The 27,442-nt window shown below is 39.4% G+C and overlaps 1 protein-coding gene across 1 annotated transcript in view; it reads left to right on the forward strand.

The window, feature by feature from the left end:
* The window catches only part of LOC107152134 (complement C5-like), an 85,224-nt gene extending 58,966 nt beyond the window's left edge, over positions 1 to 26,258 (forward strand). The window contains exons 29-41 of the mRNA XM_015497664.2: positions 1,988 to 2,193; positions 4,561 to 4,713; positions 7,329 to 7,391; positions 8,643 to 8,724; positions 9,848 to 9,905; positions 16,285 to 16,387; positions 16,756 to 16,830; positions 16,938 to 17,043; positions 18,194 to 18,277; positions 19,179 to 19,268; positions 22,080 to 22,163; positions 25,074 to 25,212; positions 25,718 to 26,258. Coding sequence (XP_015353150.1) covers positions 1,988 to 2,193; positions 4,561 to 4,713; positions 7,329 to 7,391; positions 8,643 to 8,724; positions 9,848 to 9,905; positions 16,285 to 16,387; positions 16,756 to 16,830; positions 16,938 to 17,043; positions 18,194 to 18,277; positions 19,179 to 19,268; positions 22,080 to 22,163; positions 25,074 to 25,212; positions 25,718 to 25,856 — 1,382 coding nt within the window. The 3' untranslated portion in view covers positions 25,857 to 26,258. The remainder of the gene's footprint in view (positions 1 to 1,987; positions 2,194 to 4,560; positions 4,714 to 7,328; positions 7,392 to 8,642; positions 8,725 to 9,847; positions 9,906 to 16,284; positions 16,388 to 16,755; positions 16,831 to 16,937; positions 17,044 to 18,193; positions 18,278 to 19,178; positions 19,269 to 22,079; positions 22,164 to 25,073; positions 25,213 to 25,717) is intronic.
* The last annotated feature ends 1,184 nt before the right edge of the window (positions 26,259 to 27,442 follow it).

Consider the following 27,442-nt stretch of genomic DNA (forward strand, 5'->3'; position numbering starts at 1 on the left):
CCATGACCCAAACACTCCCCATTAGGCTCCACCTCCCATCCCTGCTGCATAGGGGACCAAGCCCCATCATGAGCTTTGGGGATGACAAGCCAGATTAAACTGTACAGCACCCAAGCAGGCTGGTGAATTGAAGGTGAAATCCAGCCTGTGCTCTGTTCCTCAAGGTATGCACCCTGGTTTTGACAGCAGCCTCCATCCACAGCAAGGGGTGCCTGTGTCTCATTCATGTCAAAGTGCTATAGGGTCAGAGGGCACCCCAGAACTTTAACTTCCACTTAGAGTAAGAAGGGAAGCCACTGGAGGATTTTGAGCAAAGGAGTGGTTGATCTGCTTATATTCTACCAGGTAGCAAAAGTCATCAGCTTGGTTAGACACTTTTTTAAAAAGTATTTTTATTAGTTGTTGATGAACTTTTTTATTTTATTTACTTGTTTGTATGTGGTGCTGAGAATCAAACCCACTGCCTCACACATGCTAGGCAAGCACTCTATCACTGAGCCACAATCCCAGCCCTTTGGTTGGACACTTTTGAGCCCTCTCCTGGATGGAGTTTTATAAAAATTTTATTTTTAAATGAGGTTATGGCCTTCTACAAAGCTTCACTCTGTCATCACTGAAAAATGACTATATTTTATCACATACCTCCAAACCTCTTGTAAACTACTTCAAAAATCACACAAAAGAAACATCTTCCATATTATGATATGGATCAGAAAATCATAGAATTTAAGAGCTAGAAAAGAACTTTATAATTAAAATAATGTTCAAGCTGGAAGTTTCTTTCAGAACCTAAACTAAATCTTTCATTTCAAATGTAGCAAATGTGAGTCTCTGAAAGGGATAGTAAAGTATCTTGTTCAAGGTCATGAAAATAATGTAATTAATGAGTTGTAAACAGACACATGAAACTTTTTACTAACTGTCAAAAATGATTTCAAGGTTTTTAAAAAATGTAATAATAATTTGTTCCAAAAAGGATTCAAGGTGACTGGTTTACTTGACTAAAGCAATTTTATATATATATATATATATATATATATATATATATATATATATATATATATATATATATATATATATATATATATATAAAATATATATATATATCATATTATATAATACATTTATATATTATATAATATATTTTATATACTATTTATACACACATATATATGTATACATATTATATATAATATGGATGTATAGTATATATAATTTAGAATCTATGTTATGAAAAGTGCTGCATGTATGAAATTCCCTTTGGTACTTTAAATTGGAAGAAAATAATTAAAGATCTAATAAGGATGTGGGCAGAATCTAATAATTCCCAGTATGTGGATTTTTTTCCTTCAGGGAGAAAGGTTCTCCAATTTACTTTGTAGTGTGAATAATAGTAGTGATCTTTTCTATGTGCATGGTGCTTTCTGGTTTACAGATATTTTTCGCATTTAGAATCTCATTTAAGTTTCACTGCATGAAAGAAAGTATTATCTACATGAAGTACTAGAAGATTGACCAAGGGAACTTGCCCAGGTTGACAGAGGTGTTAGTCCTAGAGGAGAGACTGGCACCTGGGTCTGTTAATCTCCAGCTTATTGCACTTTCCACTCCACTGAACCACCTCGCCCTGGTCCATGTGGCCTTTCCACATTGACCTTTACAAATAAAGACAAGTAACGCTTGTCATAAGTGATCTCATTTTGTATCGGACCCTTGAGGAATTTCTTCATATAAAGAAAATCAGAGGGTCTGGGATTGTGGCTCAGCGGTAGAGTGCTCACCTAGCATGGGCGGGACCCGGGTTCGATCCTCAGTACCACATAAAAATAAAGGCATTGTGTTGTGTCCATCTACACCTAAAAAATAAATATTAAAAAAAGAAAGAAAAAAAATCAGAAACTTCTAGGAATGAGAAGGCGATAATATACTCACTACTAAAGTGGTGTCATATTCACATTTTTAATCCTATGTGATGTGTTTATATCAGGTAATCCACCCATTTACCGCTTTTGGAAAGATAATCTCCAGCGTAGAGACAGCTCCACACCTAACATGGGCACCGCAGGTATGGTGGAAACCACCGCCTACGCCTTGCTCACCAGCCTCAGCCTGAAAGACATGAATTATGTCAAACCCATCATCAAATGGCTAGCGGAGGAGCAGAGGTACGGAGGCGGCTTCTACTCCACCCAGGTAGTACTTTTGTGGCTTCTTTTATCCTCCTGTAGACATTTTTATTGTTGCTCACACCACGCATTCCACACTTATTCTGGCCTCCATGCTTTGCCCACCAAATGAGCACGCTATAGATTAAAGTAAATGTTTAGAAGTGAAGGCCCCCTAGAGCCATCTGCATTGATATCCTTACTATGTGGAGAGGGAAGTGAGCCCAGGGAGTTTCCTCAGGGCATTAGTGGCAGACCCTAACTCAGGACTTCCATCTCCCAACTAAGCCCAGGGATTCCTTCCTAATTCTTAGAGACCATGAAAGCCTTGTAAGTTCTTTTAAAAAAATAATAATTTGTTCCAAAAGGATTCAAGGTGACTGGTTTACTTGACTAAAGCAATAATGTGTATATATACATATATATACTATATATGTATATATACATATTATATATATATATGTATACACAATTATATCACATCCTATGTAACATAGTCTTTACCATGTAGTCAAAGGTACCCTTACCCTTCCCTGCAGAAAACAACTAAAAAGTAAGAGAAACTCTGATTGTTATATTTACCTACCTATCAATTATTTGAGTATGTATATTTTATATTCTATTATGTCGTTGTATAAAATACAGTCATGTGCCACATAATATCATTTCAGTCAATGAGAGACCACATATACAACAGTGGTTCCAGGGAGCCCTGAAAAATTCCTGTTCCCTAGTGATGATGTGCTTATCATAATGTCATAGTGTAACATGTTACTCACATGCCTGTGGTAACGCAGGTAAAAACAAACCTATTGCACTACCGCTCATATAAAAGCATAGCACATACAATTATGCACTTAATACTTGATAATAAATGAGTATGTTACTGGTTTTGTCTATTTATATACTATATTTTTATTTTGGGTGCTGGGATTATTAAATCTTGCACCTTGAGCTTGCTAAGCACAAACTGTACACTGACCTACACCCCCACCCCTATAGTACACTTCTTATTACTTTAAAGCATACTCACTCTACTTACAAAAACCTCACACATCTTGTGTTTACCGCATCTCTTCATTGTATAAAGAGGCCACGTTGAGTGATTGTCCTATACCTAGGTTTGTGTGAGTATACTCTGTGATGTTTGTACAATGATGGAATTGCCTATATTCTATATTCAAAATTAAGCTGAAATATTAACATCTTTTCTGCCCCCTGAATGTTTAGATAATGATGACATGTGTATATCTACATATATTTATAGATATATGTAAATATACAGTTCAGGGATCCTGAAGGATTAATCTAGTAATCATCTAATGGATTTGTCTTGAGGACAACTGTAGGCTTAGGAGAGGGAAAAAAATGCCCTACTGATTAGCACTGGCTTCCATAGGCATGCACAAAGAGAATAGCTGTGTATGTAACATCTCTGATCTAGCCACATTTCTTCATTTTATAGGTAAGGAAGATGAAACCCAAAATGATAAATTTCTCATTTATTCTTCAACAAATATTTCTTGAGTAGCTATCATATGTACCTACTAAATGCAATAGATATTGTATCCATCAGTTTTTTTGCTGCTAGTGCCAAATACCACAGAGTAGGCGGTTTATACTGAACAGAAATGGATTAGCTCATGGTTTGGGAGGCTGGAAAGTAGAAGATTAAAGTGCCATCATCTGGCAACTGGCAAGGGCCTTCCTGCAGCATCATCCCTTGAAGGAAGGCAAAGAGGTCAAGAGAAGAAAAGAAAGAGAACAATCACACACAAAAGAGGGTCAAACTCATACTTATAAGGACAAAAATGGCATTAATCCATTAGTGAGGGTGGTTCTCCCATAGACCTAGATATTTCTCATTAGAATCCATCTCCAACATTGCCACACTGGGGATTAGGTTTCCAATCTGAACCTGGGGACACAATCAAACCATCGCAGATACCAAGATACAGTACTCACTCACACCATGACTCATATGACAGAGAGGGAGGTCACTAACTATAAAGAAAAGTATTTTAACTAACTACAAATAAAAGTATAACAAATGGAGATGGGTGCTAAAAACGGAAGAAAGGAAACACTAAAACAGGGAATACTGGGAAGGGAAAATAGAGTCAGGGGCATTCAGCAGAGTGACTTGCCCGAGGTTACCTGAACAGAATATGTAGAGAACCCAGGTCTGAGACCACACTTACTTCCTGTTCCTACAAACAGCAGCATCCTTGTTGAGAGGAAAGGAGACGCCCTTCCACCTCCACAATGGTTGCCCTTGGGCACTGGAGTTTTGCCTCCAACAATGATGATGCACACATTCATAAGGAAGGGCATTTGTCAAATGGGGGGATATAAATAAGCTCAATGTGATTCATGCCTTGCTGGTTGTTGATAGGATACAATCAATGCCATCGAGGGCCTGACAGAATATTCACTCCTGGTTAAACAACTCCAATTGAATATGGACATCAATGTCTCCTACAAGCACAAAGGGGACTTCCACCATTACAAGGTGACCAAAGAGAATTTCCTTGGGAGGCCAGTAGAGGTAAATAAAGATTTTTTTCATAATATTTCACCTTTGGGTAAGACCACCAATCATCTGTCCTGCCCTTACTGTACAAACAGATTTATGCACCATTTAAATATATTGCTGAGTGCCTGGGGTGCCCTAAGGGGGAGTGCCTGCTATATCGTGAGTGCTGGGGACTCCAAAGTAAAACCCAAAGAACCTGTGTACAGGGGAGAGACAGTCATTTAAGCAGACAGAGAAAATGAAGAGCCTCAATAAGTCTGTGCAAGTTCCAAGAGGGGCCTCCTGATCCAGGCTGAAAGATGGGGACATTGTCTTAACATGCCCAAATATGTGGGTCAGATCTGGAACAATCGGAGTGAGGTAGCCAGGCAAAGAGAAGGGAAGAACATTCCAGATATAGGTATGTCATACACAAAGGTTCAGCTGCAGAGTGGGAGAGCAGACATGGAAGACTCCTGGTGGTTCTTTTGGCCTCAGTCCTATATGCAGACTGTAACCAAGTAGGAATTGGCCTTTAGGTCCCCAAACTCCTTGCTTCATGTCCTTTGCTACTGATGGATTTTTAAAAGTGAAAACTCTAATGACTTATGAAAATTTCCCAAAGACAAAGACACACTGGGGAAAAGTATGTTCTATATTACTATTAGCAGTTAGTATGAAGCTGCTAATATTTATTTTTCTAATTATTATGTTTGTATTATTAAGCATATTTAAAGATACAGATAATTGGGATAGTCCTCACTGTCTACATCCTCCACAATTCTATGCTTGTGAAAAATATTAAATAGGCATGAAAAATAAAAATAAAAATAATGCAAAAGTTGCAAACCAGTGGCCCATAATTTTAAAAAGATATAGACCTGAATACAGGTCTGTGCCAACATTTAAAGATCCAGAGATTTTAAATACAAATATGATTCTCAGCTTCCCTTAAAAAAATCAAAAGATCAGGGTTGGGGTTGTGGCTCAGTGGTAGAGCGGAGCCCTCACACATGCGAGACCCTGGGTTTGATCCTCAGCACCACATAAAAATAGATAAGTGAAATAAAAGTATTTTAAAAAAGAAAATCAAAAGATCGGTGATAGGGCTCTAGGCATTGATTGGCATGTCATTTTTAATTTGCTATAATTTTCACTAGTCACATGAAATATGCATTTATGTCCTCACTAGCTTCACTCAGCCTCTGTAGGCATTTGCTCTTATGGTCCTTGGTTTATGAATGTGTCTCCTGTCCCTGAGAGCATTTAGTTATTGTTTTTTGTTTGCTGTTTTGTTTCTGTGGTGCTGGGTCCTCACTCTTACCAGACAAGCATTCTACCACTGAGCCATCCCCATCCCACCCCTGAGCATTTAAAACTCACCAGATTCACATTCTGAGTCCAAGTTCTAATGAGGAGCTATTGGCCTAAGGATCCTAGTGGGCTTGTTTGACGTAGCTAAAAGTACTTTTCTCCATAGGGGTAATTTTGTAAGAGTCTCTTGTCATCTTAAAATACCTTGAACCTCAGCCCAGAATGCTGCTTGCATGTGAAACCTGGGCTGTTATTATCTAGTTTGGAATTCTGTACACACGCTCTTCTTTAAACATGTTACATGAAATTAAAGAATGTTAGGTCATTGAATAAGTGCGGAAACTTTTGTTTAAATTAAGTGAAACGAGGGCTGGGGCTGGGGCTCAGAGGGAGAATGCTTGCCTGGGATGTGTGAGGCACTGGGTTTGATCCTCAGCACCACATAAAGTAAAATAAAGACATTGTGTCCACCTATAACTAAAAAATTAATATTTTTTAAAAATTTTAAAATAAAATAAGTGAAATGAGTTCTTTAGTATAAGATTCTCCTATTCTTTAATGTGACTCAGGAGCCAGGTGGGCCCATTGCATAGCATTTCCCAAACGTATTTGTCCATAGAAACCTTTTTTTCTAGCTTTCCAGTTAATGTGGCAAGATTCTGTCAGGTAGAATAGGATAATTGGCCAATTTTCTGAAGTCTCCTAACATTTGAGAGAAGGATGACAAACCTGAATGCACCCTGGATCCTTTTTGCACTAGTGTGCTAAGCATGGGTCAGGGGGGGCTACAGACGGACACTTCGGCCCTTGCTCAGCATGACCTCTCCCAGGATTTCCACGAATTGGGAATTTGAAGGATAAAAATTCTCTCGAGAGGAGAATTACTTAACTGAGTTCTTGTCTTCATTTCCTCCTAGTGGGTTGGAAAGAAAAGCAACAGCAGCGATGGGTTTAGAAGGCTTGAGTGGGGTGTCAGGAGTTTGGACAAACAAGGCCAGAGACAAGTAGGAAGAAATAAGCCATCAAGCTAGAAACTTAGTTGACTGGCAAAAGGAAATGAAGACCCAGGTTTACTATGATCATCTATAACAATAACGCAACCAAAAAGGACCTCTGACATGAGTGAGCTGTCCTTCAAGAGAGCTCAGGCATCTTGCTCACATATGGAAGGCAAGGGTGAGCTCCAGCAGCTTTTAGTGCCAACTATGGGCATGTGTCTTATCCATTGACTCTCACCAGGGCTCTGAGAGGAGACTGGCAGGTGTCAGTCAACTCTTTTCTTTGCTCCATCCTCTCTCCCTATTGAATAATAAAAAAGCCTGATTTCTTTCCAGGTGCCTCTCAATGATGACCTTGTCATCAGTACAGGATTTAGCAATGGCCTGGCTACAGTACATGTAAGTATTTAACTGGAAATCAGTAGGGAGCTGTGTCTCTATTTGTACTAGGTAATGTAAAAGTTAAGGACTTTGCCACAAAGTCACAGTAATCTGAACTTGGATAACCATGACTAAAATAGGATTCAGAGAATGTTCTAATTCTTTCGAGCTATCTTGACAGCTCCTCACACAATTTATTTTTGATAATGACTTGTTAATCCTTGTATGCATACCTTCTGTATATTTGTAGAAATTATATATACCTAATTATACAGTCATGTACCACATAATGACATTGCTGTCAATGCTGGGACCACATAGACAATGGTCTTATAAGATTATATCACCTAGTGATGTCATAGCTGCCTAGCTTTTGTAAGTAATCCCTATGATAGTCACCCAACATCAAAACGGCCTAATGACTTCATTCTGAGAACACATCCCCAGGGTTATGTGGTACATGACTATGTTTGGACCTATAATTTTTTTTATATGAGTGCCTCATACATTGTGCATGTATGTGTGTTTTCTTTGGTTAATAACATGTCACATCTTGTTTATCCAATGTGTTTGAGGATTGAGGTATTATAATCAAGGTTGAAGTTTCTTCTATTTTAGCCATTTTTGTGGTTACAAGTTTTCTAATTTCTTTACATATATCCTTGCAGTCTTAAGCTGTGTGTTCTGAGCTGAATTTAATATTCTATTGGTGATTTTAATTTAATATTCTATTGATAACAAAATTAAAATCACCAATAGAATATTATTTTTCCTCTATTTATTCCTTCAAGGTCTGTTTATAGATTGCCCGAGGAAGGGGTGGTCCTTTTCTGCCATTCTGGTTGCTCTCACTGTATCTACTTCTGACAGTTCCCTCACCCACCCAACACACCTTGCCTTGATGGTGTATGGGCTAGTGTAAAACCACACTTCCTAGCCTTGTAGGGTCATGTGTAAAATTAAAGCGACCAAGCTCCGGGACAAGACCCTTGGGAATTTTCTGTAGTGTAAGGTGCTCAGACCAAGAATGTGCCTGGACAAAGGTCATTTTTTTGTTTGTTTGTTTACTTTGGGCTTCCCAGCTATGTTTCAGGTTTGGAGTTTGCTGCAAGTTCAGCTGCTGGGAAATGAGTCGTTAGTGTCCACCATTCATCCTGGATTCTGAAATCAAAACTTCAAGCACCGCCTTTACGTCAGCAGGACTGCCATGATACCTTTTTTATTTTCCCATTTTAAATAGAACCTTCTTGTTTCCATGTCTCCATATAGGTAAAAACGATAGTTCATAAAACCAGCACCTCTGAGGAAGTTTGCAGCTTTTATTTGAAAATTGATACCCAGGATATTGAAGGTAAAACAAAACAACTTACATGTAATTTTGGCTAAACATAAAGAATGTCAAAAAAGAGAGCTTTCCTGGTTAGGAAAAATGTACTCACTAAAGAAACAAAATGTCTTAACCCAATTCTTAAGCAGGCTAATATCCACGTAAACATTACTGCAATTATAATAGGCGTAACTCTTTAATAAGAGTTGGAAACTAACATTAAATAATTTAACAACTAACCTAAATTCATTCACTATTGTTGAAGTTGTTTTGATCCTGTTACTTTTAAGGATTGTAATTAGTTGTAAAGCTGCAGAAAGGTCTAATTCCTTTTAATCCCCTTTACTTCTATGCCAGCATTTCATTTAGGACCTTGAATTCTCTTATAACCCTGTGAATTTTTCATCCCTAGCTTTTCTGCTGGACTCCAAGGGATCCAGCAAATGCACAATCCTCTGCCTCCATCTTTACCTTGTTCTTTTCTCCAATACTCACAGTCCTCAGTGTCATTTTCTTCCCCCACCCCCTCCTCCATGTCCTCCTCCCTTCTCTATCTCCTCCTCCTCCTCCTCCCCCTGTTCCATCTCTTCCTCCTCCTTTTCTTCCCCCTCCTCCCCCTTTTCTTATGTTCCTTCCCCCCCCCCTTTATAACCTGTGGCCCTCCCAAGCCTCTATTAATTGGATCTTACTTCCCTGTCCAAAATCAAGTCCACTTGCAGGCTCCAAACCACCTCCTTTGACCTTTGCCCCAGGGTCAGAGCCTTGCTGCTGCCTCTGCCCTGATGGCTTCCATTTTGGCTCAGTTTCTACCAGCTTTCTTGCAACCACCAGCAAATGCAGCCATTGGCTCTTCCTCCTTCCAAATCTCCCAGACACATTGCCAATATATACTTATCTTAAATGATGTCTTCCTTAAATTATAAGTTCTTGGAGAGCAAAGAGCTGTTGTAATTATTTAAAGATTTCCTGATGTTGCCCATAGCCATGAATTTCCATTGAAATCACCAAAAGTGCCAACTTCCAAATGTCAAATCATTTTGAAGTATGTTTAGAGACTTGATCGTTAACGATTCTGTTCTGACAGGTTCCAAGACAACTCAAAACACTTTGCTTCATATTTGCTCATTTGTTCCTTTGTTTGTACTAGCATCCAGCTACAGTGGCTTCGGTGACTCAGGATACAAGCGCATCGTAGCCTGTGCCAGGTGAGCCATTTCCACAAAACAAGAGTGTGGAGTTCGATTTTATCATAGTATTACTTCTTTGTATCTTTTTGAATCTTAAGAAGTCCAGAAGATATGAAATTGTTCAATTTTTTTTTTAAGAGAGAGTGAGAGAGAGAGAGAATTTTAATATTTATTTTTTTAGTTATCGGTGGATACAACATCTTTGTTTTGTATGTGGTGCTGAGGATCGAACCCGGGCCGCACGCATGCCAGGCGAGCGCGCTACCACTTGAGCCACATCCTCAGCCCCGCAATTTTTTTTAAATGGCAAAATTTAACAGGTGTTACTCTGTAGCTACTTATTATAAAGAACAATATGGGTTCTGCTCACATATAGTTTTCTCTTCTATTTTTTGTTTAAACAGTATAATAACTTTTTCAGTCTTTCAGGGGTGGAGATATGATGCGTTAGGAAAAGAAAATGCAAAAGAGTCTCCCATTAGCAGTTCCTCCCTCTTAGAAAAATCATTCACTCAACCGAGCCCCTGGCCACTATCAGCCAGTGGTTCTCAGCCCAGGCTGCACATTGAAATCAGAAGTTTCCGAAATGACCAAAGCTCACACCTCACCCCAGAGGCCATTCTAAATGGAGCCAAAGTTGAGAACCATCTATGTTAAACCATCTGTGACTGGACCCAGGGTCCTAAATTGGCTATTGTCTTAGTTTCCTATTGCTGTTAAGTAATAATTTGCTACAAACTTTATGACAATTCAAATTTATTCTTCTACATGTCTAGAAATCAAAAGTCCTAAAATCAAGGAGTAGGCAGGGCTGTTTCTCCTGGAGGCTCTAGAAAAGAATCCATTTCTTTGCCTTTTCCAGATTCTAGGGGCTTCCTGTGTCCCTTGGCTTGTGGCCTCTTCCTCCATCTTCAAGGCCAGCATCTGAGCTTTTCCAGTTGCCCTTCCTCACTCTGATGCCTACTTTCATCGTCACATCCCTCTCTGACTCTTCTGTTTCTTTCCCTGTAAAAGACCCGCAATCCTCCCTAATCTCCCTACCTCAGATCCTTAATTTAATCATATTTATAAAGTCCCTTTTGCCACATAAGTTTAACATATTCCAGGTTTGTGGGATTAGGACATGGACATGCCCGGGGAGCCATTAGTCTCTTACCAAGCCACCATCCTCAAATGTTTGTGAACCTGTGTGCTGGTTTTGAAAATATGCGTGTATTTTTGGCTTCACTAAGAGTGCATCAGTTAGTGGTGGAAGCAAGGGCTGGACCTAGGCTCCTTCCCTCTCCTCTCCAGGCCCCTGTCATGTTCTGTCTCCTTAACTCTTGGTATTGTCAAAAACAGTGGTATCTGTGGAAGGTGCTTTGCTGTTTTTACTTGTAATCACACGATACCAAAGCCCTCCATATGGACATCTTGGACATTCAGTGGGGCTGTGTAACAGACTAGATTTAAAGAGGACTCTGGGAATATTGTAGAAATAGACTGATTTTAGAAATATACTAAGACCCAAAGATGTAATGTAGGCTGCCAAGTTCTCACAGTTAGATGCAGGGCCAGGGGCTCATGTCCCTGACCCCTGACACCCAATTCAGTATCTAAACCAATTCTGTCAATCAGTGCAATCTGAGACCATTGATCCCAAAAAACAGCAATTGTTTCCCACTGCCTCCCAGCCAGCTGTTTACTTCTTCTTCTTTTTTTTGAAGCATTAAATTAGATGGTATATTTATTTTTTAATTTTTTTATTTTAATTTGATCATTAACAATTCAAAGAGAATGTATTACAATTCATATGCGCATATAGAGCACAATTTTTCATATCTCTGGTTGTATACAAAGTATACTCACACCATTTGTGTCTTCATACTTGTACTTAGAGTAATGATGTCCATCTCATTCCACCTTTTTTACCCCCTTGTCCCCTCCCCTTCTCTTCCTCCCCTTTGCCCTATCTAGAGTTTGTCTAATCTTCCCATGCTCCCCCCTCCCAATCCCACTATGAATCAGCCTCCTTATATTAGAGAAAACATTTGACATTTGGTTTTCTGGAATTGGCTAACTTCATTTAGCATTATCTTCTCCGACTCCATCCATTTACCTGCAAATGCCAATGATTTTATTCTCTTTTATTGTTGAGTAATGTTCCATTGTGTGTATATACCAAATTTTCTTTATCCATTCATCTAACAGAAGGGCATCTAGGTTGGTTCCACAGTTTAGCTATTGTGAATTGGGCTGCTATAAACATTGATGTGGCTGTGTCCCTGTAGTATGCTGTTTTTAAGTTCTTTGAGTATAGACTGAGGAGTGGGATAGCTGGGTCAAATGGTGGTTTCATTCCCAGGTTTCCAAGGAATCTCCATACTGCTTTCCAGATTGGCTGCACCATTTTGCAGTCCCACCAGCAATGTATGAGTGTGCTTTTTTCCCCGAATCCTCGCCAATACTTATTGTTGTTTGTCTTCATAATAGCTGCCATTCTGACTGGAGTGAGATGATATCTTAGAGTAGTTTTGATTTGTATTTCTTTAATTGCTAGAGATGTTAAATATTTTTCATATATTTATTGATTGTATATCACCTTCTGAAAAGTGTCTGTTCATGTCCTTCGCCCATTTATTGATTGGATTATTTGTTTTGAGTTCTTTATATACCCTAGAGATTAGTGCTCTATCTGATGTGTAAGTGGTAAAAATTTGCTCCCAAGTTGTAGGCTCTCTATTCACCTCACTGTTTGTTTCTTTTACTGAAAAGAAGCTTTTTAGTTTGAATCCATCTCATTTATTAATTCTTGATTTCAATTTTGTGCAATAGGAGTCTTATTAAGGAAGTCGGGGCCTAATCTGATATAACAGGAACATATCTCAACATTGTAAAAGCTATCTATGCTAAGTCCCAAGCCAACATCATTTTAAATGGAGAAAAATTGAAAGCATTTCCTCTAAAAACTGGAACAAGACAGGGATGCCCTTTTTCACCACTTCTATTTAACATAGTTCTTGAAACACTGGCCAGAGCAATTAGACAGATGAAAGAAATTAAAGCGATATAGACAGAGAAAGAAGAATTCAAATTAGCACTATTTGCCAACAATATGATACTATAACTAGGAGATCTAAAAAATTCCACCAGAAAACTTCTAAATTAGTAAATGAATTCAGCAAAGTAGCAGGATACAAAATCAACACCCATAAATCAAAGGCATTTCTGTTTATCAGTGACAAATCCTCTGAAGGGGAAACGAGGAAAATTACCCCATTTACAATAGCCTCAGAAAAAAGTAAAATACTTGGGAATCAACCTAACAAAAGAGGTGAAAGACCTCTACAATGAAAACTACAGAATGCTAAAGAAAGAAATTAAAGAAGATCTTAGAAGATGGAAATATCTCCCTTGTTCTTGGATAGGCAGAATTAATATTGTCAAAATGACCATACTTCCAAAAGCACTATACAGATTTAATGCAATTCCAATCAAAATCCCAATGACATTCCTCATAGAAATAGAAAAAGCAGTCATGAAATTCATCTGGAAAAATAAGAGACCCAGAATAGCTAAAGCAATCCTTAGCAAGAAGAGTGAAGCAGGTGGCATCACTATACCAGACCTTAAACTATACTACAGAGCAAAAGGAACAAAAACAGCATGGTATTGTCACCAAAACAGACTGGTAGACCAATGGTACAGAATAGAGGACACAGAGATTAACCCACACAATTTCAATTATCTTATATTAGACAAAGGCACCAAAAACGTACATTAGAGAAAAGTTAGCCTCTTCAACAAATGGTGCTGGGAAAACTGGAATCCTATAAGCAACAAAATGAAATTAAACCCCTATTTCTTACCATGCACAAAACTCAAATTGGATCAAGGACCTAGGAATGAAACCAGAGACCCTGCATCTAATAGAAGAAAAAGTCGGCCCTAATCTCTGTCATATTGGATTAGGCCCCGACTTCCTTAGTAAGACATTACTCTTCTTCAGATTCCTTCACACCTAGTCTTCTTTCCTTGGCAGCATAGCTTCCTTCCAGCGTTCCCTGCCTCCTGCCATGGCCAGTCCTTGCTCTGTTCTCTCTTGAGCATCTTTCTTCATGTCCTAACATCTTTCCATGAAGGTCACCTTTTCCCAGGCAGCTCACTTCCTCCTAACTGCCATTCCTCTTCTTGGGTCAACTGAAGAGGAGACACAATCATGGTTCTCTTTAAACCCACCGCAGTTGTCTCAGGGAGGTGTGAGCAAACTTCTGGGCACAGCCAGAATCTGTGTGCAGGACTCTACAGGGAGGCTTCTGGAGTTGGCACCAGGAAGGGCTCTTGACGATGGAGTGGCGCACACCTGTGAGCCACCTCTGCCTGTATGTACTCCAGAGACCTTCAGCAAACCAGCTTACTTCTCTGAACCTTTTCTGTAAAGCAAGGGTAACTGAACAGTCTTATCTTAACATTTCTGCCAGTTCTAAATGTCCACAACCCTGCTACATCCCAAAAGGCTCTTTATAAAAAATTCATTCATTTGTCTTCATTGATAGGAAGCCTCATTTCACATCGTCAATGTACAAAAGGAAGTTAAAATGTCATGTTGAATAGTCTGTCTTTTGGTTTGTACAAATTGGAGACAGAATGTTCAAAAAAGGCGGGTGGAATATGTTTTGGGTTCTGTGATACAGAAGTTAGGTTGGGTCAATTCCAAAAGTAACTGTGTAGTTCTTATTCATGTAAGAAATTCTTTGCTTTCAAATATTCTCTCTCTTGACTAAAAGAGAGAGAGAGAGAGAGAAAGAAAGAAAATCCCAGCACATACTCTCTGTGTTCTGAGGGTCTCTTTCGTGCATTTAGCTTTTTACAGCCTCTCTGTTATGTTCATAAGAAAAGAGGAGGGGGAAAGAGGATTTCATTTCTCTCACAACAAAATGCCTTGGGGAAGATTGCTGGTTTTGGCAGCAGGCAAAGGGCTTCCTGAAAGGAGGATTTCTGTTCTGTGGTTGAAACAGTCTCTATGGCAACCAGTCATCAAGGCTCCAGCGACCTTTTCATAGACACCCTCCACGGTGGGGGGCGGGGGGCCTTTTCCATCCTGTCCTGGAGTATTTGCATCTGTGAGCCAGAGTTCTCTGCCTCTGCCCATCCAATTAGGGAGATGGCTCGGGTGTCACAGTACATTCAAAGAAGTCTTATGTTCTGTTTTAAATGGTTAGCTTGGTGGAGAATGGGGTTAAGTTTTTATAAGTCAGAGATTTCCTAATCCTTTATTTTTGGGGTAAATAGTCTACCTAAAACTACTAATAGAGGCGTTTTGTGAGTGCTCCCTTATGTGCGGTTGAGGAAGAGGTGCCCTGACACCTCACCGACTCAGTGTCTCCGGTTTCACTAGCTCATTCCCCCTCTTATGAAGCCATCTTCTCAGTTTCTTCCTTTTATCCTGTCTGCTCTTCCCGACTCCAGCCTCCAGGACACAGCTGCCTCTCAGGCATCTTGTGAGGAGGCTGGAACCCCGCTCTCTGCAGGGGCCTTGCCTCTGCCCCCACTTTCAGTCCTCTGACTCCCCTTAATGGTAGTGCCGAGCCTCTGCCACTCAGCCAAAGCCTCAGAATCGTAAAGACAAATGTAAAACACAAGTTTATGCTTCTTCACAGATCATTTTACAAATGAGCTTACAAAGGGGAAATGACTTGTGGAGATCTCTCAGCAGAATTGGGATAAAACCAGGCTTCCTGTTTCTCCCTCTCAGCATTCTTTCCTTTCTTACCAAAACCAAAAACAACAAACAAAAAACCAAAAACACCTCCTGCTTCATCTTTGCCTTTTTTCCCTAATTCCTCACTAGCATGATTCTCAGAAAGGGACTGTCCTCAAGGAATTCTTCTTTCAAATCTACCTATTGTGGGAATTTTTAAGAACAAAGTAAAGTAGGGGGAGAAATGAGATAATCAAGTGTGATCTCACCATCCGGAGAAAATAGCTGCTGACATTTAAGTGTATTTTCTTCCTAGACACACTTATGGAGTCCCTCTCAATAATACAACTAATTTTCAATTTAAAATGTACTCAATTTAAATGAACTCAAGTGAGAATCAAGAAACCTGTATTTTAATGAACTAGCCATGTAACCTTGGCGGGGTGTCTTACTCTGTCCTCAGTTTCTCCAGCTCGTTCACCTGGACTGGTGTCTTCTGTGCTCCAGAATAGGCTATACTGAGATTACTGGACAAATCAAGGAAAGAGAACAGATGAGTCAAAGATCTCTTACAACCCTAAAATTCAGAGACTTTAACTCATGCAAGGGACTGGAACAGCTAAATGGAGACCCAAATTGAAATTTAGAGTATAGAGTCCTTTATTAAAGCATCTTATCCATTTACTTATTCCAATTCCTAATCTCTCATTCATTTAGCTACAAGCCCAGCAAGGAGGAATCATCATCCGGGTCCTCCCATGCAGTGATGGACATCTCCTTGCCCACTGGCATCGGTGCAAACCAAGAAGATTTACAAGCTGCAAGTGTTTTCTTTTAAAAATTGCTGTGAATGTTTGGATTTCTTTTCTGCGTTATTTTTATAGACAAGTTTGTCTTTTCGTTCTCATATGTCCCTTTCATGCAATCACCCCAAATTTTCTTTCCAAAACAATAATCTACCTACATTTTGATTTACACAAGTGAAACCAGGGCATATACTAGCATGGTCCAAAGAGTGTGAGTGCTTGTGCTAACATGTTCAGGTTTTTTCCAAGAGGAGAAAACTGCTCTTGAACTTCTTTGAATAGTGAATCACATGCCTTTAGTTAAACATCCCATCATCAAGTGAGTGCAATTAAACATAAAGATAACAAAATGAAATGTAAGTTTTTCTCTTTCCTTCCTTAGCTTGTGGAAGGGGTAGATCAACTATTGACTGATTATCAAATCAAAGATGGACATGTCATTCTGCAGCTGAATTCGGTAAGGTCCACTTTCCCCTTCCTATCACCATTCAAAATGTATAAAGTAAGCTATTATGAATTTCTTCTCTCCCATCATTTCCTTAAATCCTTGAATTTGTCAAGCAGATTCCCTCCAGCGATTTCCTTTGTGTCCGATTCCGGATATTTGAACTTTTCGAAGTTGGGTTTCTGAATCCTGCCACTTTTACAGTGTATGAATATCACAGACCAGGTAATCCGCTTTACTCTAAAATTTCTTCAGAAAACTAATTGATAGTTCCACCACGCGGCCAGCACGCTGGTTTCATACAAGAGGTTCGTAGCATAGAAGTTAACTAGTGAGATCAAAATAAACACACAGACTCAATTACCTTTTTCTATGACCAGGTCCGAGACGGCCCTCCCTCTAGCTCTCGCCTCGAACCACCAGGTGGGGCAGCAAGACTTACTCAGGACTAGCAGGGGAGAGAGAGAGAGAGAGAGAGAGAGAGAGAGAGAGAGAGAGAGCACACCAGGGAGTGGCCTTTTTGGGGGGAACAAGAAATTCAGGGGAAAATTCCATCCAATGAAGGTCGAGGGGGGCAGCACTCCAAGGTCAGGGTCAGTCATTGGTCTCAGGGTCAATGGTCAGTCACACCCCCACACGGACAGGCTCTCGCACCTGGAGAGGGTGGGGATAGCTCCGACACAGTTTGGCCAGAACGCCTCACACCCAATCAGGGACGTGCCCAATCACGTTCGAGAATGGCTTCCCACAGATAGTCTTCACATAACCAATAGAAACCCACTAGAGACCCATGCAATCGATTTATATATAGCCTCACTTAGAACCCACTTCATAACAGTCCCAACCAGAATATTCCAACTATTGCATACAGGTTTCTTTTTAAATGACTAAATCCAATCTACTTCATGACATTGAGAAAATCATTTCACGTCTCAGTTCTCACTTTGTTTTTAAAATAACTGGATGATGTTGCCTAACTTAAAATTTTTTGCCTCAAGTTTGTCTGTGGTATTCACTGTTAGTATACCCTTCTATTTCTTTGATCTTCCCAGAAAATTTCTACCCTGCATTCCCATTACAGTTCGCAGATAGCTCTGTGATAGCGCTTTTCACATTGCATTGAAATTGTTGGTGTATCTTTCTCACCAACCCCAAAGTATTTTCATCCTTGCGTGCCTAGTATCTAACACAGCGTCAGGCACATGGTGTGTACTCAATAAACTTTTGTTGAATGAAGGATCCCACGTTGAACTACTCAGGCACTTCAGAGATTGTTAAGTGATGGGAGAGCTTACCAGTTCAGAAAGCAGATGACTTGACCTTGGGCAGCTCTGTCTGTTAGCCACTTCTCATAACCACTCTTTTATTGCCACAGATAAACAGTGCACCATGTTTTACAGCACCTCATACACCAAACTCCAAAAAGTTTGTGAAGGACCAATGTGCAAGTGCATAGAAGGTAAAGTTCACTTACTTAGACTGCATGCTTGTTTAAAGCAACCACGCATAATCCAAAATTAATCTGGGGGAAGCTGTTTGACAAACTACTGTTTCTGAGAAGTGGAAATGTAATCTCAACTGATAGAAAGCTAATGATTCCTTGAGCATTGTGAAGCTACTTCTGCATAACTCTAGAACAACCCCGTGGAACACTGCCCAGGAGCAGGGAAACCCATGCAGGTGGTTGTTGGATACCCCAGGGTAACATGATGGGAAAGTTTTACTTTCCCCCAATCTTTTTAACATAGGACCAAAGCCCAAGAGAACGAACCTGGGGCTAAGCCACTAGCTCCTTTCTCCTTATCCCTCCCGGTCAGGGAAGTCTCTTTATGGTCTAGTTCAGTTCCATCTTTCATAAATTGAAAACAGCTTTTTTTGATCAAGGGAAAGATCCAGAACTCACCGGTAACCAACCACAGGCTCCGGGAGGGTCTGGGTTGGTTTTGGTTCTTTCAAAATCCTTGATATCTACATGTTTCCTATGTACTTATCATACCATCTTATAGCTAGAAATCAAATTATCATTTTAGATTGTTCAAGGGACTTTTGATTATACTCCAATGGAAAAATTTTCCCCATTCTTCAAGGGAAGCAAATACATTTCTATAGAACTGGTTGTGGAGTTAATGCACATCTAAGAATAAGTCTTATGTTCTAGATTTGGCACATGTTGGTTGGTTTTGTTTTTACTTTATGTACTGTTCCACTTTATGGAAGAGGAGAAAATTGCAGGTTTTTGGAATCTGGCATTTGTAAGATTCTATTGGATTGCCTCAGGGCTCATGAAACACCATGTTTACTCCCAAAGGGAGCACCAGCTTCTTCACAGTGACCTAATGTGTGCCATTTTTCACACCCAGCTGACTGTGGGCAAATGCAGGAAGATTTGGATCTGACGATCTCTGCAGAGTCTAGGAAAGCAACGGCATGTAAACCAGAGATTGCATATGGTAAGTTCAACTGTTCAATAGAGTTCCTTTAAACATGAAATTTTATGAATCCATGATCCATTAGAAAGGTCAGAAACCTTAACTAGTGATTATATGGATACCATATTCCATTTGTCCCTTGAAGGAAAAATGGCATCGATTTTCAACATTAACATGGAAAGTTATTTATTCTCTAGCAAAGAAATATGATTTTCATTATAAATAATGAAAGTGACATGCATACCCAGCTAAGACTCTTTACTAGATCCTTTTGAATTACAGGCATTATAACCAATTCAAAGGGAACTTTTGACACTCCACAGGGATCTGAGATTTCAATTCTGTATTCCTCCAGTTAACAGAACAGAGGCAGTGGCAAGAGTGGCTTGGGAGACTTGGTTCTTTAAAAATGTCTACAGGGTAAAAGTAAAATTTCTAAATAATTTTTAGTATTTGTAGAATCGCAATCCATGTTTCAAACTGTATTTCAAAAGGAGGATCTCCTTCCAGTTGTCCAGAACCTAGAGCTAAATCAATACCCAAGTACCACTGTAACTTTGTCTCCAGTTCCTGATAGAATTAGCTTTGTTTTCTATCCATAGTTTCCCATGCTTATTTCTGGCACTTTTTTTTTTCCTTAAGAAAGAGAGATCAGGGCTAGGGCTGTAGCTCAGTGGCAGAGCGCTTGCCTTGCACATGTGAGGCACTGGGTTTGGCCCTCAGCACTACATAAAAATAATCAATAAGGATATTGTGTCCATCTATAACTAAAAAATCAGAATATTTTTTAAAAAGACAGAGATCATATTGTACACTATGTCTTTTTTATTGGAAAGGTATCATTTCTAAGTTAAAAAAAAAAACTACAGTTGATTTGGCACTTTGTAATTATCTACTGTTTTTGTGTGTGGTTTCTCACTGGAATTCCAGAAGAGGCCTTTCAGAAACCTAATGTGGTGGCACACACCTGTAATCCTAGCGACTCAGGAGGATCACAAGTTTGAGGTCAGACTGGGCAAGTTAGTCATACCCTGTCTCAGAAATAAAAAGGGCTAGGCATGTAGCTCAGTGGTAGAGCACTTGCCTAGCATATGTGAAACTCTGAAAGCCCTAGATTCAGTCCCCAGCATGGGGAAAACACACACGCACACACACACACATACACACACACTTTGAGTATTTTACAAGCTTTATCAGTGTTTTACTAATAAAGAAAATGGGCCTTAAGGAGACTAAAACATTTGCTCAAGGTCATGCAGGAAGTATGTTGTAGACTAGAATACATCCTGGGCTCCAATATTTTTTCCCATCATAATCTACTGAATTCTCTTAATGGAAGGAAACACTGCTTTCAGAATAAATTTTGAATGCTTTAAGCTATTTCTTTTCTATGAACTCATCTTGATTTTTAAAAAGTCTGACTCAGCCAAGACCTACTGCAGTTTTTTAAAATATATCAAGACAAAGAGAATATTATATTGTTTTAGCAAACAAACAAAAATTTCACTAAATTCTTTCTTCCTTCCATTTTAGAACTATTTTAACTCTGAGACATCAGAAACCAATTTTAACATAGAGAATAAACACAACCTGGATTTAGGGTATTACTTTCAAGAAAAGAGGTTTGAGATTAAAAGATTCATTGAGAAATATTTACATGAACACCTTTAAAGGATGTGTCTCCCCAAGTATAATATAAAACTGGCTTTTTCTGGAAACCATAGACTATTACTGTAATAACACAATGAAAACAAAATAGTCCCCTCTCTCGACCCATCCTCATTGTCCATGTCCAACATAAAGACATACATCTGAAATCCAGGACATCTTTCATGGTTTTTTAAAATTTTTTTGAATTTTTTTTTGTTGTAGATGGACATAATGACTTTATTTACTTCTTTTTCTATGTGATGCTGAGAATCGAACCCAGTGCCTCACATGTGCTAGGCAAGCCCTCTACCACTGAGCCACACCCCAACCCATTTTTTACACATCTTAAGCCACTGAACTTTTTCTTCTGCCACAGTGAGTTCACTCTCTATCCATCATTTACCTTTATCTAGGATAGACTGATAGACTAGAAGGATATCAGAAATAAAATCTCTTTTTTAGTTCTTTCTTTGCAACTCCATCCCCAACAAATGCACCAATAAGAAAGGAGTCTTCTATGAAGCCAAGGAGAAGAGATGATTCCCTTCAAGCAGGTCATTCCAGAGCTGAGGTCCAGCATGCCATAAGTCAAACACCGATGCCTGAACCTTCAAAAATAGGATTGGGGTGGCTTATGTCAGATAGTTGCCAATTCCAGCAAGGATGAGTGAGAAAACAGAATCCTGTTAAAATCAAACATCAGAATCAATGAAGATATATGAGAAAGCAAATGAAGGAGACAAGCTGGCAGGTTGTTTCCCCTGGTAGGCCTGACAGAGAGAGAAAGGCGCCACTGTTCCAGGTAGAGAAGGAAGGGGCTCTTTAATTCAAAGTGCCCATGGGTGTGACACCACTAATCTTAAAGGATTAACATCTGAACTTTACATCTAACATGAGTTTATCTTGTTGGTTGGTTTTATGTGCTTCTGTTGTTTAATTTGGTACGTCTCTTACCCTAATCAGCCTGTTCAGTAACCATGGCCAGAGCTAATGATTCTCATAGGCTTATAGGCTTAGGAAGGCTCCTTGGGAGAAGTAAGATCTACCTCAGGTTTCCCATAATAGCTGCCATGCTGCGTTTCTCGTTTGTTTGGCAAATTCTGGCTTTTATTGAACATAGTATCAGTGGTATTCAGCCTGAATTATTTGTTTTTGTCTTGTCTTGCTTTGCTCTCTGACCAGCTTACAAAGTTAGCATCACATCCGTCACTGAAGACAACGTTTTTGTCAGGTACTCAGCAACTCTCCTAGATGTCTACAAAGCAGGTGAGCCTTCATTCATTCTTTCATTCATTCAACAAACATTTAGCACTTACTGTTTGCCAGGCATTATGTTAGACCCAGAGTTGTATCAACTTGAATAAAACAGACTTCTGCCTTCATAGAGTTTTATATTATTCTTGGGGAGACACATCCTTTAAAGGTGTTCACGTAAATATTTCTCAATGAATCCTTTAATCTCAAACCTCAGCAAAACAGTTTGATGTGTTGTTTAGTTGTTCTTCCAGCACCTTGAGGTTAACAAAAATCATAAGCCAATCTCAAAGTGCAATTTTTTGTTTTGAGTCACTTAAAACACTTTTTTAAATGAAGTAGTTTATTTATTTAACATGATGAAAATTTAGCTTATTGCCTTATTCATATCTACCAAACAGCTATTTTCTCATTTCAGTAGGTGTAAGTTCTGTAATAAATAGATCCTATTCTGCAATCTGTACATGGGGGAATAATAAGAATTCATACCCCATTTGAAACAAATGTATGATATATGATATGTCAAGATCAATGTAATGTTTTGAGCAACCAGTAAATTTCTGATGCTTAAAAAAAAACATAAATAGATCCTAAACATAAATTATAATAATATATTTATGTCAATTTTTTCTCTTAATTCCTATCAAGTGTTTTGAGTCTAAAAGTGTTCTAAAAATTCTAATAATATTTTCCTCATTTTAATTTGTTTTATCAACACTAACAACATTTTTCCTAGTTTAAAGCGTTTCACTTTATAAAAGTTGTTTGTGATGCTGTTTCGGTTTTTCCTCATTGGTGGTCACAGGTTTTCTCTATTTGAATGGATTACCTTTCTCATGAAATAGGTATTTAGCACTCTGATCATTCCACCACTCCTCCATTTTTTGAGCACTGTCTACATTCAACACCCACATCACAAACAATAAGCCACCCCTTTTTTACTGAATAATAAATGCTTTTCATTCCCAAAATAAAAATTATTTGTTTTACTGTGTACCAATTTTTTTGCATTGTATCAAGATTGTCTTGAACTTTACCCAGTATCAAATGATTTCCAAACTGTAGTCCTTTGTTGAGTGTCATTTCATTATTCTATAGATGCAGGGGATTAATTTTTATGATACCTAAAAGGGAATGTTAAGCCAAACCCATTCTGGATGTTCCTTTTTAATACTTATAAATTTCGAATTTACATAAACATTAAAATAATACACACTTACTACTTGCTTAAGAATTGTTGCCTACTAACAAGAAACCACTCAGAACCAAGGATAAATGATGTAGTTGGTGGATAATGATAAACTGATTTTTCTCCTAAAGCATAAGGGTACATATAGTAGGTGAGGATATAAACAGAAAAAAGATTTATTCTCTCTTCTAAATATACTTGAAATTTTCCACTAACAAAAGTTTTTAAAAATAATAAGGCCCAAGGCTGGGATATAGCTCAGTTGGTAGAGTGCTTGCCTCATATGCACAAGGCCCTGGGTTCAAATCCCCAGCACCACGCACACAAAATAATAACAATAACAATAATAATAATGATGATGATGATGCCCATGTATCCACACTGCATAGTATGACGATGGTTGACTTGGCAGATTGCGTGGGCATGTGGTTCAGATGTTGCTGTAACAGGACACCGTGGCACTGGGATAGCCTAAGAAAATGAGCCTGAACAATTTACGTTATTAATTAAAGTTTTTCTGTGGACACATTTATTAAATATGGTTTTTAGACAGGTTCAAAATTTTTTCAGGATTTAACAATTAAAATGACTGTACCAGAGGGGTGTGTGTGTGTATGTTTGTGATTGTTGCTTGTTTGGTATTAGGAATTGAACCCAGAATTGCTTTGCCACTGAATTACATTCCCAGCCCTTTTCAATTTTTATTTTGAGACAGGGGCTCACTAGACTACTGAGTCTGGCCTGGAACTTGTGACTTGTGATCCCCCTGCCTCAGCCTCACAAATTGCTGGGATTACAGGTGTGCAGCACTGTGTTCTGCCAGAGTTTAAAAAGTTAAATATTAGTCCTAAATATATAAATATCAGTCCTAAATATATAGCAATGAATCAGACACAATCCTTGCCTTAAGAAGTTTCTAGTCTAGATGAGGAGACAGACATGTGGTGTGAAACACTGATAGAAATTCACAATAAAAGGAGTGAGGGAGGGCTGGGGGTGGAGCTCAGTGGTGGAGCTCTCCTCCGGCAGCCTCCAGCCCTGGGTTCCATCCCCATTACTCATACAGCAGAGAGTAGACAAGAAAGTTTTAGTGGATACTGTGAAGATTGAAAGTGGGTCTAAAGATGGGTAGAATTCAACAGACCAACGTGGGGAGGAGTGCATTCCAGGAAGAAGAACCAGCTTCTAGGCGACTCTGAATCTTTTGGGAATCCCAGTTATTCTCCTTAAAATTTTCCAAGCCTTTCATGTCTTATTCTTTTCAACAAAGTTGACCATTGCCAGCTACCAAATGCTTTTCTCTTTTGCTATATGACACATGGGAATTAATATTGTTCAACTACTAGAGCAATAATTCGGAGTCTATAAGAGCAGTAATAACAAACACATGATTCTTACTGTGTTCTAAGCACTGGTCACGCATTGACCCATTGAATCTCACAACGATCCACAAAGTAGGTTTTATCATCATGCCTATTTTTCAGGTGGAAGGACTGAGTCCTTAATACAGAGCATAGTAGAGTATTTGCCCAGAGCCACACAGCCAAGAAATGGCACAGCTAGAGCTTGAGTGACACAGTCTGGCTCCAGAGTCTGAAGTCTTAACCATGTGACTAGTGCTGCTCTCCAGTGGCCATTAACCTCTCAGAAGCCATGAGGAACTGGACAGCTTGAGAGGGTTGATAACTGTGACATGAGAACAAGAATGTGATAAGCTTCCTTGTGTGTCTCAGGAGAAGCCGTCGCTGAGAAAGGGTCTGAAATCACCTTCATCAAAAAGACCACCTGTGCTAATGCAGACCTGGTAAAAGGAAGACAGTATTTAATTATGGGTAAAGAAGCCCTGCAGATAAAATACAATTTCAGCTTCAAGTAAGTCACCAGTAGTTTGAGGCCTCTGATCTTCCCTCCAAAACTGAGTGTAGTTCATACTTAATCTGCACAATATGCTTCTTATGTACTCTGCTCTTAACCAAGAAACCATTGCAAACATAAATGAACTAACACGTGCTGACAACAAAGAAGTGCTGGCAACGTCCTGGCAGCTATGTGACAGGCCATCTGGATGATGAATCAGTTCAGGAGCACCACACCAGCTCCCTTAATCTGTCCTCAGAAAATGTTTAAATATGTACCTTAAAATCTGTTTACGAAATATGGACCGTGACATAGATGCCATTACCATCTTTAGCCATGGGAGCCCCAAACAGCTCACCATCTTTTAAGGGTCTATGCACTCCCCAGGCTGGTTTAGAAGAGTGTGACTAACAGCTGGGGCCCTGGGGACCTGCCCATAGTCTCTTACCAGGGAGATCTAATACAGCTTCGTTCTGTGTGTGGCGTCATCACAAACTCTGTTTCCATTTCTTCTTGGTAGGTACATCTACCCATTAGACTCCTCAACCTGGATTGAATATTGGCCTACAGACACTTCATGTCCATCATGCCAAGCATTTATAGCTAACTTAGATGAGTTTGCTGAAGACATCTTTTTAAATGGCTGTGAAAATGCCTGAAGAGGTCCAACTGCGTGGAATTTTGATGTATGGACTCCTGTTGCTAAAATTACACCTTTTTTAAAAAAAAAAAAAAAACATTCACAGCTGGTCTTATTTGGAAAGCCCACTTTCCTTTAGAATTAGTGGCGCTTGCTTTTATTAGAGTACACGTTGAAGAGCTGTAGGTTTCTGAAATAACATGACCTTGGGGGGTATGAAGAGAGACCCTCCAAAGTTATTGGACACAGAAGCAATAAACTGGCACACCTCCTAAAACCTACCACTCAGGAATGTTTGCTGGGGCCAAAAGAATAGCCCCATTGAAGTGGAGTATCTTATGAAAACATGGCCTTTGCTTGAAAGAAAATACCAAGGAGCATGAAACTTATCATTAAAACTTGACTTTCCTTTCAAAATGTACTAAAGTGCATGTTATTTTATACTAGAATCAGCTTCAGCTACTCATAGGCAAATTGAGAGAGGGTAAGAAAGGTGGCAGCAGAGAACCCTGACCCTGAGGAGACCCGATCTCACCCCCTCCACACGCTGAGAAGGTAAGAGAGAGCTCAGCTTTGCCCCCTCCCCTCCGCTGCCCTCTCCATACCCTGACAGGAGATCCCTCTACTCTCCTCCCTTCCTTTCCCTCCCAGCCCCTATTAATTTCCCCAGGAACTTGCTCTTGCCAATAATTGCTCTACCAGAAAGCAGGCCCTGGTACAGTAACCTGGTGAAAAGAAACGTAAGAATCAGGAGACCCTTTGTTCTAGCCCTAACACGTCTCTCTCTCTGAGCCTCCTTGTGAACTTTACAAAAGAGGATTCATAACAGGAGGTTAATTTTTAAGTGACATTTTGTTGCACTTGAGATCTGATAAGGATTCTCCCATATGTTCCCATCTCCTGTCTCAAGAATGTCAGAAGGTATAGGAGTCATTATTGTCTACACTTGACAGCGGCGGAAATTGAGGCTGAGAAACACAAAGCCAGTTGCCTAGCCTCACGAGAGGTAGAATCAGAGCTGAAGCCCTCCAGTGCTTTCTCAGTTAAATGCACCCCTGTTCCAAATCACTACATGTCACATCATTTGTTAGGTTTAATTTTCTAAGACTAAGGCAGATGGAATTGGAGTTTCTTAGGCATGGGTTAACCAGCCCCACAGAACAATCTCAAGGAAATGCACAAGCTCTGGATGTAATGGTAACAGGGACAAAAGTGCATCCTCTTTAGAAGAACCTGCATTTTACCAAAAAGGTGAAGCTACCTGAGGCTTTGCAATGGGCCTCACACATGACACTAAGAGTTTCCACTTCCGGAAACTCAGTACTTTAAAAAAAAAAAAAAACATCAAAGCCACATTATAGGCACTCCCTTGGCAAAAATGACCAACATGCATTTTGTGGCACACACCTGTAATTCCAGCAACTTCAGAGGCTGAGGCAGGAGGATGGCAAGTTCAAGACCAGTCTGAGAATGTTAGCAAGACTCTCAACAACTTAGCAAGACCCAGTCTCAAAAAGAAAAAAAAAAAAATAGAGCTATGAATGTAACTCAGTGGTAAAGTTCCCTGGATTCAATCCCCAATACCAAAAACAACAACAAAAAATG

Source organism: Marmota marmota, unplaced genomic scaffold (assembly GCF_001458135.2).
Source record: "Marmota marmota marmota unplaced genomic scaffold, marMar, whole genome shotgun sequence".
NCBI classification, from domain to species: domain Eukaryota; kingdom Metazoa; phylum Chordata; class Mammalia; order Rodentia; family Sciuridae; genus Marmota; species Marmota marmota.